The sequence below is a fragment of the Musa acuminata genome, chromosome BXJ1-1, assembly GCF_036884655.1.
Source record: "Musa acuminata AAA Group cultivar baxijiao chromosome BXJ1-1, Cavendish_Baxijiao_AAA, whole genome shotgun sequence".
NCBI lineage: Eukaryota > Viridiplantae > Streptophyta > Magnoliopsida > Zingiberales > Musaceae > Musa > Musa acuminata.
The window spans coordinates 25,867,566-25,882,109 of NC_088327.1; the positions used below are offsets into that span (position 1 = coordinate 25,867,566).

General features: G+C 35.7%; 1 protein-coding gene across 8 annotated transcripts in view; it reads left to right on the forward strand.

Moving 5' to 3' along the window:
* LOC103973989 (ABC transporter A family member 1) overlaps positions 1–14,544 on the forward strand; it is a 108,732-nt gene that overhangs the window by 74,679 nt on the left and 19,509 nt on the right. For all 8 annotated transcript variants that reach the window (XR_010514709.1, XR_010514710.1, XM_065189765.1 and 5 more), the window contains 6 exons: positions 677–887; positions 4,139–4,222; positions 6,458–6,499; positions 6,573–6,669; positions 6,852–6,979; positions 7,066–7,170. Coding sequence is in view for 6 of the 8 variants with exons in the window: in XM_065189765.1 (XP_065045837.1) it covers positions 677–887; positions 4,139–4,222; positions 6,458–6,499; positions 6,573–6,669; positions 6,852–6,979; positions 7,066–7,170 (667 nt within the window). In the remaining 2 variants the exon portion in view is untranslated. The remainder of the gene's footprint in view (positions 1–676; positions 888–4,138; positions 4,223–6,457; positions 6,500–6,572; positions 6,670–6,851; positions 6,980–7,065; positions 7,171–14,544) is intronic.

Genomic DNA, 14,544 nt, shown 5'->3' on the forward strand with positions numbered 1-14,544 from the left:
TAAAAGGAGAACGTAAATAATAGACCAGGAAGATGATAATATTCATATATAATGAACTATCCTCTGGAAAGTTGGTTAGTTCACATGAGATCTACACCAGTTAGTGTATGCTCTAAATTTCAAGCAGTCTTTGGAAACCCTAAGTGGAATTAGACCAAGGATCAATGTCTCGTCTGCAAATTTGTCAACCAAGGACCAATAAATTCTATCTCACGTATGATTTGAACTTTGAAATATCTCAATGCTCCTATGTATTGACTAGTCTTGATGTGAGGATTAAAGCTTGTTAAAAGTTAGTTTGGGACTGGTGATGGTGACAAATAAACTCAAGATATGAGGTATTAGAGTCTATAGATTGTGACAATTTGTGACGATCTTTATTTGCAAAAGCTGACTTAAATTCTTCACTCCCTGGAACTGGAAGAATTAAGTAACTTGATATTTTCTAAATATTATTCATATGTATTGATTGTGTGAGTTATGTTGTTATCCTCTTCAATACTTTTAGTTCTTTAATGACAGGCTAGGTTATATTAGTTCTGAATTCTCTTATAACATATTATCTCAGACTGAGACTACATGGTTCTTTGTAGCCTGTGGCATCATATTCAGTTTTTCATGTCCATGATCTTGGAACAATTTTTTGCTTTCATATTTACATTGATATTCCTTCAAGGTACGGTGCTGTCGTAATGGACGATCAGAAAAATGATGGTAGTGTCGGATATACAGTGCTTCACAACAGTTCTTGTCAACATGCAGCTCCGACATATATCAATTTGATGAATGCTGCAATTTTAAAAATGGCAACTGGTAATGAACATTTAATGATTCAAACTCGTAATCACCCTTTGCCAATGACAATATCACAGCGGTCACAACGGCATGTACGCATCTTTCTTTTATCTATCAATGTTGCTCCCATGTTATGTTGGTTATGTAGATTGCTTTCTGTGAAATGAAGTAGTTTTCATTTATACAGGTTGTACTCTTTAGAAACTAAATCAGAAACTTATGATCTCTAAGTTAATATGAAAGACCATAATATTAAGAATCTCCTTAATCTAGTGGACAGCAATGGATATGTTCATGACATGGCTGCCTTCATTTTTAATTTATCTTCACCTTGATAGTTGTCTACAACTGTACGCTATAGTCTACTTACATTCTTGTATTAATTATTGTTTAACTTTTTGAGTTTTAACTGACACTTCCTCATAGCATTGAGCTGGCTTTTGTATCATATTTTGTAAAATGAAGTTTTCTATCCATTTCAATTCTGTTTTCTTTGTGAAACAAACTCAAGTCACTCAGCATCAATGTCTTAGTTCCTGAATAAAGTTAAACAAGTATGATAATATTTCATGGTTCGAGTAAAATATTTTAATTTTAATCAAAGAAATATTTGATACTCTTCTGAGTTCTGACAAATTTGATTTCAGACTAATATTGGTTTTAGTAACTGGTTACACATATGATGTTGTAAGGATTCAAGTTTTGGTCTGAGACCCATAGGGTACGTACTGACATAAAACACTGACCAAAGAGAAATAGGGAGAGAAGAGGGGAGGAGGAGGCGGAGGAGGAGCTGGAGAGGAGGAGGTGGAGTCTTGGAGTTGGAGAAAGAAGCCATGGTGGCGATGCAAGGAACTGTGGCAAGGCATTTGGCATCAGCACTTGCTTAGCTAGACATCAGGCTATTACGTGCTTAGTTGGATTTGCTTGAATCGTGAGGCATCCTAGAGATGCTTGCTTGCAAAGAATTCACCTAGTTCTGACCCTTTACGGATAACTAAGGACCTATGAAATAGAACGGATAACTAAGGACCTATGAAATAGAAAACAGTTAGTTGAAGAGGCGAATGATGTGCTATTGTTCTGACCCTTTACGGATAACTAAGGACCTATGAAATAGAACGGATAACTAAGGACCTATGAAATAGAAAACAGTTAGTTGAAGAGGCGAATGATGTGCTATTGTTGTCCAGCAAAACACACTAACAAACAATTGAACATAGGGAAAGATTGTAAGCCAAAGTAAGATAACTGTAGCTCTGAATGATAGTAGTTTGAGAGCCCAATAGAGTCCTAAGTGTCGGAGAGCTCAACAGAGTCTTATACTTGCAAGAACATACAACTACTAGGCTCATAGATTATCAGAAGCTCTCCTACTGCTATCTTGAAGCTCCCATCTAGCTTGGTGTCATTCAAGCATTTCAAGGTGCTGAGATGGCTGAGATTTTATGCTGCAACAACACACAAAAAAATCCTTTCTATGCCATGGGCTGCAGGGTTAATTTTGGCCTGGGACTATTGATAGAGAATATAACAACCTATGCAAACTGCACGTACATTGACGTTTTATCCAGATCGGTATGAAACAAGCAGTATGTACCAGTTCATGATGCGGACCGCCCTCTTCTTGAGCGGTTTATTCTGGACCATTAAAAAAAATCTAGAAACAAACATTAGAACTCACATTCGCGAGCCCGCTTCGCCTCGAATGTGAACCCTTCATGTTTTTCTTCAACAGGCTATCGTCGACAGGCCTGTTGTTGCCTGCCACCTGCCATTCACAAGTACGCTTCCTCCTCTTCTCCTCCTTCCTCTTCCTCCTCCTTCCTTTTCCTCCTTTCACTTCCTCCACAACGTCCTCTCCTTCATCTTCCTCCTCTTCGTTGACCACCTCCTTGATTGGTACGATTCGATTCAGCTAGTAAACGATATAGGTCTAATTTGTGATATGACATTCCTTGTACATGTACAACAAAAACTGAACATGATAATGCAAAATGAGGTTGTTGGGCTACCATTGGCCTAACTATTTACAACTGAAGGTGCTGCATCGTAGACTTGTTACTGCTGTACACGACATAGTGGCGAAGCCAGAGAGGGTCCAGAGGGATAGAGGAACATGGGACATGGTTTTTCAGGTTAAGTAATATAAAGAAAACACAATTATATCTGTGAAAAAAATATAAGTTTCATACAAATTTGGACCAAATTACCCGGTCCAAGTGCTGGTTGTTGGTCGAAATGGGTAAATACTGAGCAGTCTTCTATACCTTGATGTGTTGTATCAAAAAATATATATACAAGTATATACCACTACCAACATATGTTGTATGGTACCGTTCTTTAGGTCGACAGGTAAATAACAGACCCTACTGAGTGAAACAACTGAAATTGGATTCCTTGTTTTTTCCTATTATTGACCTAGGTGTATGTAAACACCTGCTTTTTATATCAGTGCCAGTGAAAGAGTGAGCTACATAGTATTGCTGATAAGGGAAAATATCTGTGAATTTTTAGTTGTTCAGGTGATTAATAGAAATAAGCTCTTTCGTATCTTTTGGATAATAATTCACCAGTCTCAAGATTAAATCCTGAAATAACCTACTAAACTGACACGATTATTAGGGCAGTAATTTTTTGACTGCTACTTTTATCTGAGCAGATTAAAGGCCTACTAAATCAATGTTCATCTCAGTTCAATTTTTATATGCAAGTTGTTACATAAATACAAAGTTATAACAAAAGAAGAGACAACTTTTTTTCAATCAGATGCTGTTCTAGAATCAAAATCAAATCCAGAGTTTATCAACTAAGTAAATGATCGTTGCAATAGAAGGGAACAAGATAGGGATTATGATAGAGGAATTCATTACTGAAAGAAGGGAAGAATGCATAGGTCATGAGGAAGAACTTATCTTGATTTTGTTTTTTTCTTCTAATTTAAGCAATGTAAGATGATTATCTCTAGGTTTTCTGTTTATTTTTCATTCAGCAGCATAAGATTAGCTCCTTTATTCATCTTTGCAGATGGCCAAGGAACAAATGAATATATATCTAAACATCTTGGCCATGCCCCCCACAGAAAAAAACAGCAGCATGACACACTAGTTCTGTTGAGCCATAATGAGCATATGTCAAGACAACCAACTTTACTCATTATTTTTCTGTTTCATCTTTGTTATCTTGGATGTGATGAATGACTGCATTTATTTTTTTCATTTAATTTGTTTACTTGATTAATGAGTCATGTACTAATTCAATTGAAGAGGTGATTATGCTCCCACTTAAATTGGTTCTAGATTTCTATCATGAGAGAATTGATGTTTTTCCATACTATCTCTAGGATTTGGATGCATTCTCTGCTTCAATCATTGTCAATATTGCCTTTTCTTTCATCCCAGCATCATTTGCTGTTACAATAGTTAAGGTGAGATTTCTTTTAGCTTATACTCTTTAACATTTAACATGATTCTGTTAGGTTCCATATTTAGCCTCATGCATGTATATTAAAAAAATATGTGGACTCTCCATATGTTTTTCAATGTCTATGCATATCTCTGTACAGTCTTGGAAACCAAATTTTGTTGCCACATTGTCTTACCTAGCATTCAACTGGTGCTTTCAGTGTTAGGAGTTTTGAACCAGATGTGGCACATTTACTTTGTATGATTCTAATACTTAAGGCTACTTTGTCAAATCATAGTTTTTGTCCAAGAATTTAAAATACTACTCGGGTTGGCACATATTTGATTTGGTATGTACCTTTCGGGGTTTATCATTCTGACCAAGTATTGGTATCAGATCGTATAGTTCAATACCTGATACAATGCCCATTCATTTTGATTTTTTATTATTTTATTCAATGATACTGGATGATGCAGGTTGGTGTAATACTACTTTTAGATATACCAGTACCATACCCGTTGGATAGGTTACCAAAATCAGTATCAGAGTAGTGTTTAATCCTTGATTGTGTTGTTATTTGTAGATCAGTTTGCAACTAGCACTTTAGATGGATTCTATATGGATTATGCCAATCAACAATCTTTTTACTTTTCCACTGTTGTTTCTTCCAGTATTTAGCTGATGTTCGTAAATCATGTCAAATTTTCACTCAGTCACATTACTATCTTTGGAGTTACTCTTTGTTGCTAACATTCTTTGCTATCTTATGGCATGAATCATCCTTTATTTGGCCAATTGGCTAATCAGTTACCATTCTTCTGTTAGTTTGTATTCATAGTTTAGGAGCTACTTTTTGGATGTAAATGTTATAACTACACAGGATACGCTTTATAACTTGTTGACAAATCTTAACATTTTTGTTCGCCTATATTCTATGTATCCACAACTTAGTAGGACACTAGGACCTATTGCTGGATTATTTTTGAGCTCCTAGTTTGTTTGCCATTTGTAAACCATAGACCAATTTTTTTTTCTTTTCAGTTAATAATATCTTGTCAATCAAAATTATCTCTTGTTCTGATTGCAATTTCTTTTTTGGGAATTGAATGAAAAATTTACTATTTCAAGTCATAATTTGGAACTTCAAATACATGAATATTAGGTCATTCCATTGATGTCATTTGCTTATTTTTGTTATTCTTCATGCCCTTCAAACTGCTGATTGCTTTAGCAAGTAGCGATAATTAACAGTTGCTGATCTCTTGATGTTTGGTGTTTCTTGAGAAGGCAACATGCCAAAGTTTTTTGTTTGAAGTGTTTTTTAGTATTCATCCTTAAAACCTTCAAAAGTTGCTTGTAAATTATGTAAATCATGGGAAATTCTGGAACCATATTCAGTAACTTCTTTGTTGTTTAGAAATTTGTTATATTTAACTGTTTGAACTTTGAAGTTTGAACTACTGTCTTGAGAATGATAATAGATGGCAGCTTGAGGATAATGGTGTTAGCATGCATCTAGAGCCATTACCATAAGTGTCCTTGCAGATGGGACCAAAATTTTAGTTATGCTGCACCTTGAATTGTTTTCTTATGTAATTCAAGCCTAACATCTGGCACAAGAATTGTGCCACCTCAATGTTATACTACCATGCCTTTATGCTCGAAGAATGTGGCAGGGTACACCCTGATTAGCATTAAATGGCAACAAAAACCTGTGGAATCCTTTCTCAGGACATCCTCTGGCAACTCAAATCCACATTAACAGACATCCTCTGTTAAGATTAGTGTTCCTGTATGATGAAATGAAACACTACAGTTTTCAGTAGTAAGTTATATTGAATCCTTTGTTGGTCCAATTTGAAATGAATCTTTTCTGGGTCCAATTTAAATTAAATCTTTTTTGGTCCAATTGAAATATTATGCAAAGGACCTATAAACAAAAAATGAAAAAATGGTTAATGTAGCAGATATATCTGTTTATTGAATGTGTACATAATATGGGTCTTGTCCATCATAATTCTTTGTTTTATTGTTTAATGTGGGTCAGTTTTGTAGCTAAAAGACTTCAAGAATCCAGTACTTTGCTACATTGAAACTGTTCGAAGTAAGGATAACTGGTTACTTAAAAATTGAGGTCTGACAAACTGTTAGGTGTTTTTCTATCATCTTAATCTGTAAACAATGTTCCACTTACTTTTTCTCTTTTGCAATTTTTGACTGTGATGGCTGATGGGAGTGCTTATTTAAATTGTTGTAGGAGCGTGAAGTCAAAGCAAAGCACCAGCAGTTAATTAGCGGGGTATCAATAAACATCATAGTTATTTTCTTGATTTGCTGTTTCCTCAAGTTGACTTTTATTGACCTCTACCCAGGTTTCTGTATTATCTTATTGGGTTTCAACATACATATGGGACTTCGTCAGCTTCTTGTTCCCGACATCACTTGCAGTGATACTATTTTTTATGTTCGGTCTGTAATGAATCTCTTCCTGAACTTCATGATAATAATTTCCTGTCTATTGTTTATTCTTCTAGTTCTTGTTCTGGCCTTCCAAATTTCTGCTGCTTCAATCTTATTATGTTTTTCATTCTAGAGCTTTTCTTTTGTTTTATAGAGAATTGCTAGCATTTAACAAACCATCTTGCTTCTAGATCTGAATCAGTTTGTTGGAACTGGATGCTTCTTACCAACTATAGTCCTCTTTTTGGAATATGGATTAGCAATTGGTTCATCAACATATTGCCTTACATTTTTCTTTTCTGAGCACACAATTGCCCAGGTATATTTCAGATATTTTTGTGATTCATCTAGACTTTTTATATGCTAGTTTAGACGTCAGATATTTTGATTTGCTTGTTGATGCAGAATGTGGTTTTGCTGATTCACTTTTTTAGTGGGCTTATTCTCATGGTCATTTCATTTGTTTTGGGGCTTATGGATGCCACTAAAAGTGCAAACTCTCTGCTAAAGGTATGTAAGGTCTATCTGGTTTTTAAAAAATAATTGGCAGTATCTTCGCTAAAGTTATATCTTTTGAGCTTTTCTGGTGTCTACCGTTTCATACAGCAGAAATTTAACTAATTCATCTTGTTTGTAGGAATTTAACAGATCGTAGTTTTCTTGTGTAGAGAACAAGATCAGTTAGGTTCTTGCATAGTGTGGCTTTGGCACTTCTTTTAATGACTTTCTATGAAAGTGATACCCTTAGTTTTGTGTTTTTCAAATATAATCCTTAGGTTTCATTCTAATTTTAGTGTTTGCTCAAGAAACTAACCGATCAATTCTCTAGGGTTTGATCTGTTCTTGCAATTTGCAAACAACCATTCAATAGCCAAAATTTTGGATTATATGCAATTATGATATAATGCGGAAATGAAAGTGCTGGAACCATTTGTGCTTATTTCCTTTTCTGTCATTTAGTCCTGTCACGCCTCCTAAATTTAATTCTCATTCAGGAGGTGTGAACCTAACTCAAAATTAATAATATTATAATTCAACAAACAATCCATGATCCAATCACACATTTGATGCCACTAAGAAAACGCTAAAGTCAAAATTCACTTATATAATCCACAATTCATAAAACCTGTGCAGTTTATAATCTTACCATCGTATCACTTAATGATTCACAAAATCCAAAGCCAACTTAACTAAACTATAACCACATCATAAATTCAAAAGCGTGGCAATCTATACAATCACAGAACCAACATATACCACAAGTTTATATCATTACACATCTTAAACTTAACATTCCCAAAATCCCGACATGAGAGGTACTTTTTAAATATTTACAAGATACATCGATCTAGATTTGTCATTGATATTTCATTACACACAAAAGGAACATATACAACATCAACCTATCAAGTACGAAATATTTGCCCCAAAATCTTCTAGCTTTCCACTGCCTCAACCCAATTTACATATTTTAGCGAGTGATAAGCTATCCTGAAAATTTTATATAGCAACGGGGTGAGCATATAAAGCTCAGCAAGTGACTAACATATCCGTAGCAAAGAGGATAGTTTTCAAACAAATAAGGTATCAAAAATACAAAGCAGAGATACAAGATGAAAACAGAGGCATGTATTGTTTGAATACAGAATTACGATGTCATTTCGTTCGAAGCATGTTTTGTTCATAGAAAGGTAATTGGAGCATATCATTAGCATAAGGCGCATATCCATGACATATGGTATATTTCAAGGTATAACAAAGATATATAAACATTTTGGAAACATATCAAAGAACAAAACATGAATAGAAGTTCAAATGTCACATGACGTTGCATTCATTTCATTCTTATCCAAAGCATGCATAGAAACACAGTCAAAGCCTTTATATCATGTCAAACACATAGAAGGTGAAGTGAGATCATAACATAATATGGTCCATCCATTTCTGAATGACCACCAAACATAAGTCTCCCACGTCTGGGAGCTTCATCCACCCACGTCTGAGTGAAGTCATAGGGGGCCGGCAGAGCATCACGGGCTCTAAGCATAACTCCCTTTACCATTTTTGGTAAAGGTTCACATTTATCCCACAAACACCGGAGTACAAAAGGATAGTGAACAATAAAATTAGGACATATCGGAAACACATACGGAAACAATGGAATGCATATGCCTATACAAAACATTGCGATACAAACTTGAACTTTACATAATAAATGCAGGTATACAAATAATTGAAGGACAAAAGTATACAGGAATTCAAGGCAATAATATAAAGGTCAACTTAAGTAAGGGTTTTTGTTGAAATCGATCTCAAAAAAGAAGAAACAAGAGGAGGCAAAATCGACCAAAGCTCGATTCTGGCAGAATTTAAGAGGCATATTGCATAAATTATTTAGATAACCAATTATGCTCCAATTTATATAAAATAGGTGTCATTCGAAAGATGTGTTAATCTATTTTCAGATAAATCAAGTTTTGCTAGAATTGGAGTTTACAATAGGGAGTTACAAATAATTTCATATTGAAAGGTCTGAAAACATCGGCTCTGTTTTACTGAATCCACAGGGTCGATAAAAATAGATGTTTTCAGTTTGCATTTGTATTCCAAAAATTTCAAATCAGACAAGTACAAAAAGAGGTTTGAGTCTAGTTTTCAATAAATCATAATTTGTATGAATCTGAGTTCCCAGCAGAAAGTTATAAGCAGTTAAGCAACAAGAGGTCAGAAATTACAGTCCCTATTTTGCATAATCTGTAGGGTTATTGAAACAGAAGCCTTAGTAGGCATTTAAACTCCAAATCATTCAATCTCAGTATCAAAATGAAGATTTTTAAGTCTACTTTCAAATGGATTAGGCTTTGTATAAATCAAAGTTTAGTGTTAAAAGTCAGGTCCGAAACAGTGCATAGAGGTCAGATTACTGAAAAATTATAGATCCATGGCTTTGTATCAAAACGAAAGAAAGGTTTGGTTCTAAGCTAAAATCTTTCGAATTATGAAGAATTAAAAAGAAAACAGAGATTATGAATTACTGTGGGATGGGGTTAGAACACTTTCCTTAGAAGAGTTTGATTCCCAAATATGGGGAGTTGATGCAAAACCTCAAGCAAAGCTTCCTATTCTTCTTCTTCTTCTTCTTCTTCTTCCCTTCTCTTCTCAAACTAACGTTGGTTGCAGAAACTTAAGTTTCATTTCTTTAATCTCTCAACTAATTACTCTAATTACTTAGGTTTGGCTAATACAAGGGTTGCAAGGTGTTATGCATGCATGAAAAGGGCTAGGTGTCATCTTTAGAGCAAACATAAGTGGCACCAACCTTAGGTTAGCTAGTGACACATGTCCATCATTTTTTTTTTCTTTAACTTAAATCTGAATCTTTCATAAATCATATCAAATTTTTAATATTCACTCTTAGGTCTCTAATCATAATTTTTTAATATAATATCATTTAATAAAAAAAATTATTAAATAATCCTCATATTTACAAACATGCATTTACTAAATTTTCAAAAATGAAGGATGTTACAAGTCCCTTCTGGTCTTATATGCTTAATATGTTTTTTTTTCTTATTTCTTTTTTATAATCTGGTCCCTTCCTGTCTTACATGCTTAATATGATTTTTTTTCTTATTTCTTTTTTATATTCTTGTCCCTTCTGGTCTTACATGCTTAATATACTCCTTACACCGTCCCTGAGTCCACAAGTAACAAATGAAATTTTGTACATTCTGATATGCACAACTGAGTCTCAGATTGTGTTAGTATGTACTGAGTCTAAAAAATTCAAAACTGTTTAAAGCAAGTCATATCAAAAGCTTAATAGCAAGTATAAGAAAGGGAAGTATAACAATCAAGATACAAGTTTATTGTGGTTTGACACAGTGGCTTATGTCCACTCCTAATTGCCCCATAATTGCTCGAGGCATGTCAATCTACAATCATTTTCTACTGTCAGAGATCAAACAAATAACGTTTTTCACAAGAATGAGATGGAACCCACAACTTGTTCTTTTTCCTAGGTTGAAGAACAAAACCCCCTCGGTTACTTTTCGCGGGCTTAAGAACCAAAACCAATTGGTTCCTTTTTATTGGCTTAGGAACTAAAACCTGCACTCTTTTTTTCCATCTCAAAGCTAAGCCATCACTTTTGAAGAAGGAAAACCTTTTTTTTCTTATTAGAAGCTTAGAGATAATCATTTATAAGATTTCTTAGAAGAAAGGTGACACTCACCTTTTGAATCAAACTCACAAGGAGTGTTGAGTCTTAAGCTAGAGTGAACAATTGAACAAAGGATCACTTAGAATGATTCTAGCATGAGGGATGAGATTCTCTTAAATTTTGCTAATGTAGGTCAATCTCTCGATTCTCTCCTATTTTTACTCTCAAAGATTTGCTGGTTGTAGCACTTATCTCAAAATTTTGCAGGTGAAAGACTCTTTTTCTTCTCACAAGATATCTCAAGATAAGCTTTTGGATGACTCAATCATTAATTTGAAAGTCTATTATAGTCCTTCGTATATCTGACACAAAATCTAAAGAGAACATGAAATCTAAGAAAAATTTGGCTGGTGCAGCTTTTGTTAGGTCCACTGGTGGGGTTGCAGCCCGACTGAACATATATAGCAAAGACTTTATATTTGATTATATTGGTTGAAATGCATAGTATTTTCGATGGAACTCGGACTAGGCAAGATTGCATAATTTGGTGAATCGTCCACTTCTGCCCACTCACTATCATGCTGCCCACCACCCTTGACATTTAGTACTTCTCCCTTCTCCATTCTTCTTGAAATAGTCTTTTACAAAGTTTGAATATCGCTCGACAATGCATTAGTTGCTAATCTTATGTATCTGCATACCAATTTGATATGTTTGTCGGATCAAATCTCGAAATTGATCTTATGACAGTATATAGATACATCGTATGTTATTGGTGTATCAATGGGATGATGGTCGTAGTCTGAGCGCCATGAACCACATGTGTTTGAGGCGGCTCTCGAGACAAGTATGATTGTGGCATGTATTGGTGCAAAGTATGGAGAATGTCAGAACTTCTATGTTCACTTCTGATTTGCTCTCGTATCATAAGATTGATCACCGTACTATTGCTTGGAGAAGAATGACCGACTATCATGTTGAACTTCATGACTTGAATGTTGGGTGGCTTGTGTAAAATTCTGCTCCTTGGTCTATGCAACACCCTCAAATTGTGGAGATCGGACCATCGACTCCTTGATGTCGCTGCGTTCGTTGATCGAGGCATTGTTGTCCATGTTGTTGCTATGTTTCCGGACCGAGCGGGTTATTGAATATAATTGAGAAGTTATCTACATACCTTTGATTAGAGAGTTCTTCCCTTAATTTAGGTGTTAATGCTCCTTGATTAGCTTCCCAAGCTTGATCCAATCCTCAAATTACAGCTTTGTGGAGTTCAAGAGAGTGCAAATAAGTAAATTTGAAAAATTTGAGTGAGAAAGTGATTGAGAGAGTAGATGAGTTAGAGAGAGTGAAAGGGGAGCGAATAAGTAGGTAAAGAGATTTTAAGAACTCTTAGATCTAGTTCAAACTATCAAATGGACCATTTTAATTCAACAAATCCGAACCATTAAGCAGTATCGGTCGAAATCTGACCGTTACCGATCGATATAAATTGGTAATGGTCGGATTTCAATTGTTTTGAGTAGTACAAATCAAGGTTTGCCATACCGACCCGTACCGCCCGGTACGAGCGGTACGTACCGGTCCGATGGGATATCGGTACGCGGACCGCCCGTTACCGGGCGGAACGAATAATAATAATAAAATAATATATATATATATATATATAAATATATATAAATATATATTAATAATTTAAATAAAATCGAGGCGACGTCGCATTGCCTCGGCGATGTCACCGAGGCGACACGACGTCTCCTTTCTCGGCGACGTCGCCGAGGCGACACGACGTCGCCGAGGCGACACGACGTCGCTATATATATATATATATATATATATATAATTTAAATAAACGTTGCCTCGGCGACGTCGCCCCGTGTGGGGAAGGAAAAGGCGACGTCGCCGAGGCGATGCGACGTCGGCCAATAAAAAAAAAAAATATATTATATATATATATACATATATCACTCGGTATACCGCTCGGTATACCGAGCGGTATATCGTTCCGTACCGTACCGAGAGATCATCGAAACTCCGGTACGGTACGAAATTTCAAACCTTGGTACAAACCTCGTATCGGGCGATACAGAGTCCCTTGTTATGGACCACCCAATACAGCGTGGTTTGTATGCCGAGATCCTGTCGGACTAATATGTATCACCTGGGACAGGTTTGCATGGTGAACCTTTTATTATAGGTCCAAGCCTATGCACTACCCCTGCACAAAATTGCGGACCTTTCTGCTTGGTATGGTTGGGTACGAATGATATTTATTAGTTCCAATAGCCTACCAAGCAAAACAGGGTAAACTGTGTGATACCTATCCCACTAGAAAATTTGGTGAAGTCATTTAAAAAGTAAATATAATGTGTGTGTATTTATCTTTGTACAATAAATAAATAAAATGAATCATGATTTAGAAAAGTACCATAAATCAAACTACCTCGTCATACTGCATAATGAGAACGGTGTCCTATAGCTTGTAAGAGTATGACTTTGGTACCCAAAATGGCTTGGACCAATAGGGGTCTGATACCCGAAATTTAAAACCTTGGTTTTTAATATATTGAAATTTGGTAAAACTCACTTGTGTGTGTGTGTGTGTGTGTGTGTGTTTGTGTTAATTTATCTTTGTACAACAAATAAAATGAATCATAACTTAGAAATTACTCTAATCTCACAAACTTAGTTGGTTATGTTGAAATCTTGTAGTACCTTTGCATGTTCGTTCGTAAAGGATCGACCTTTGTAACCTCGTAGGTTCCCTAAGGACCTAAAATATCGAAAATGGATTAGTGGAAGCGTTAATTCGAGATTCCACATGAAAATATTTCAGCAAACACTCTGTATATAGAAAGATGGACTTTGCAAGCTTTGAATGGTCGTGCGACGAAAGGTTCAAGGCAATTTTCCATGATCAAAAGTCGCCTATTAATGAGTGCCCATGCGACACCATTGTAGAACCATGTGATGGACCAACCAAGACACTACCCCAGAAGCCCATCCCATGCAACTCTAGAGTGTTGAGATGGTTGACATTTTTGGCCGACCTTCGCTTATGGTAAACACCCATGCAACTCTAGGGTGCTGAGATGGTTCACATTTTGGCCACCCTTCGCCTATGGTAAACACTCGTTTTTGGATAGTTTTGCCTCTATGCAACGACTGCACATAGGCTGCCTTTACTAGTCAGAAATGACTACAAAACCGAATCAAAATGGAGCTGCTAAGCCTATTGCAAGCCCCTTACATGTTGCCTAAAGCATAAATAAACTGGCTACCTCATCATGCTGCATAATGAGGATGTTGTCCTGCTGTGCACAATACCTGTATCACATTGTCAATCCACAATCTCTTTTACTATGATTAAAGTGGAAGACCAAACCAAGAATTGTCTCCATTCCAAGGAGTTGTCTAACTTCTGAGACCTAGTGATTCGGTGCACTAAAGCTATTATTGAAATTGTTCTCATCATCAAGGACTTGTTGTAGCAATAAAATTGCCTCTTGTGACCATTCCAAGGAGTTGTCTAACTTCTGAGACCTAGTGATTTTTGAGACCAGCATTCATCAGACTGACTCAATATTAGTATTTGACATTCTGATCATACTGAAGTAACAATAGTACAGTATTTTTTTAATATATACTAGTGTTACACCTACTGTACAGTGTTATTGCCTTCTTTCTGCCTGGTACAGTGTATTAGAGAATACCTCCTAGCT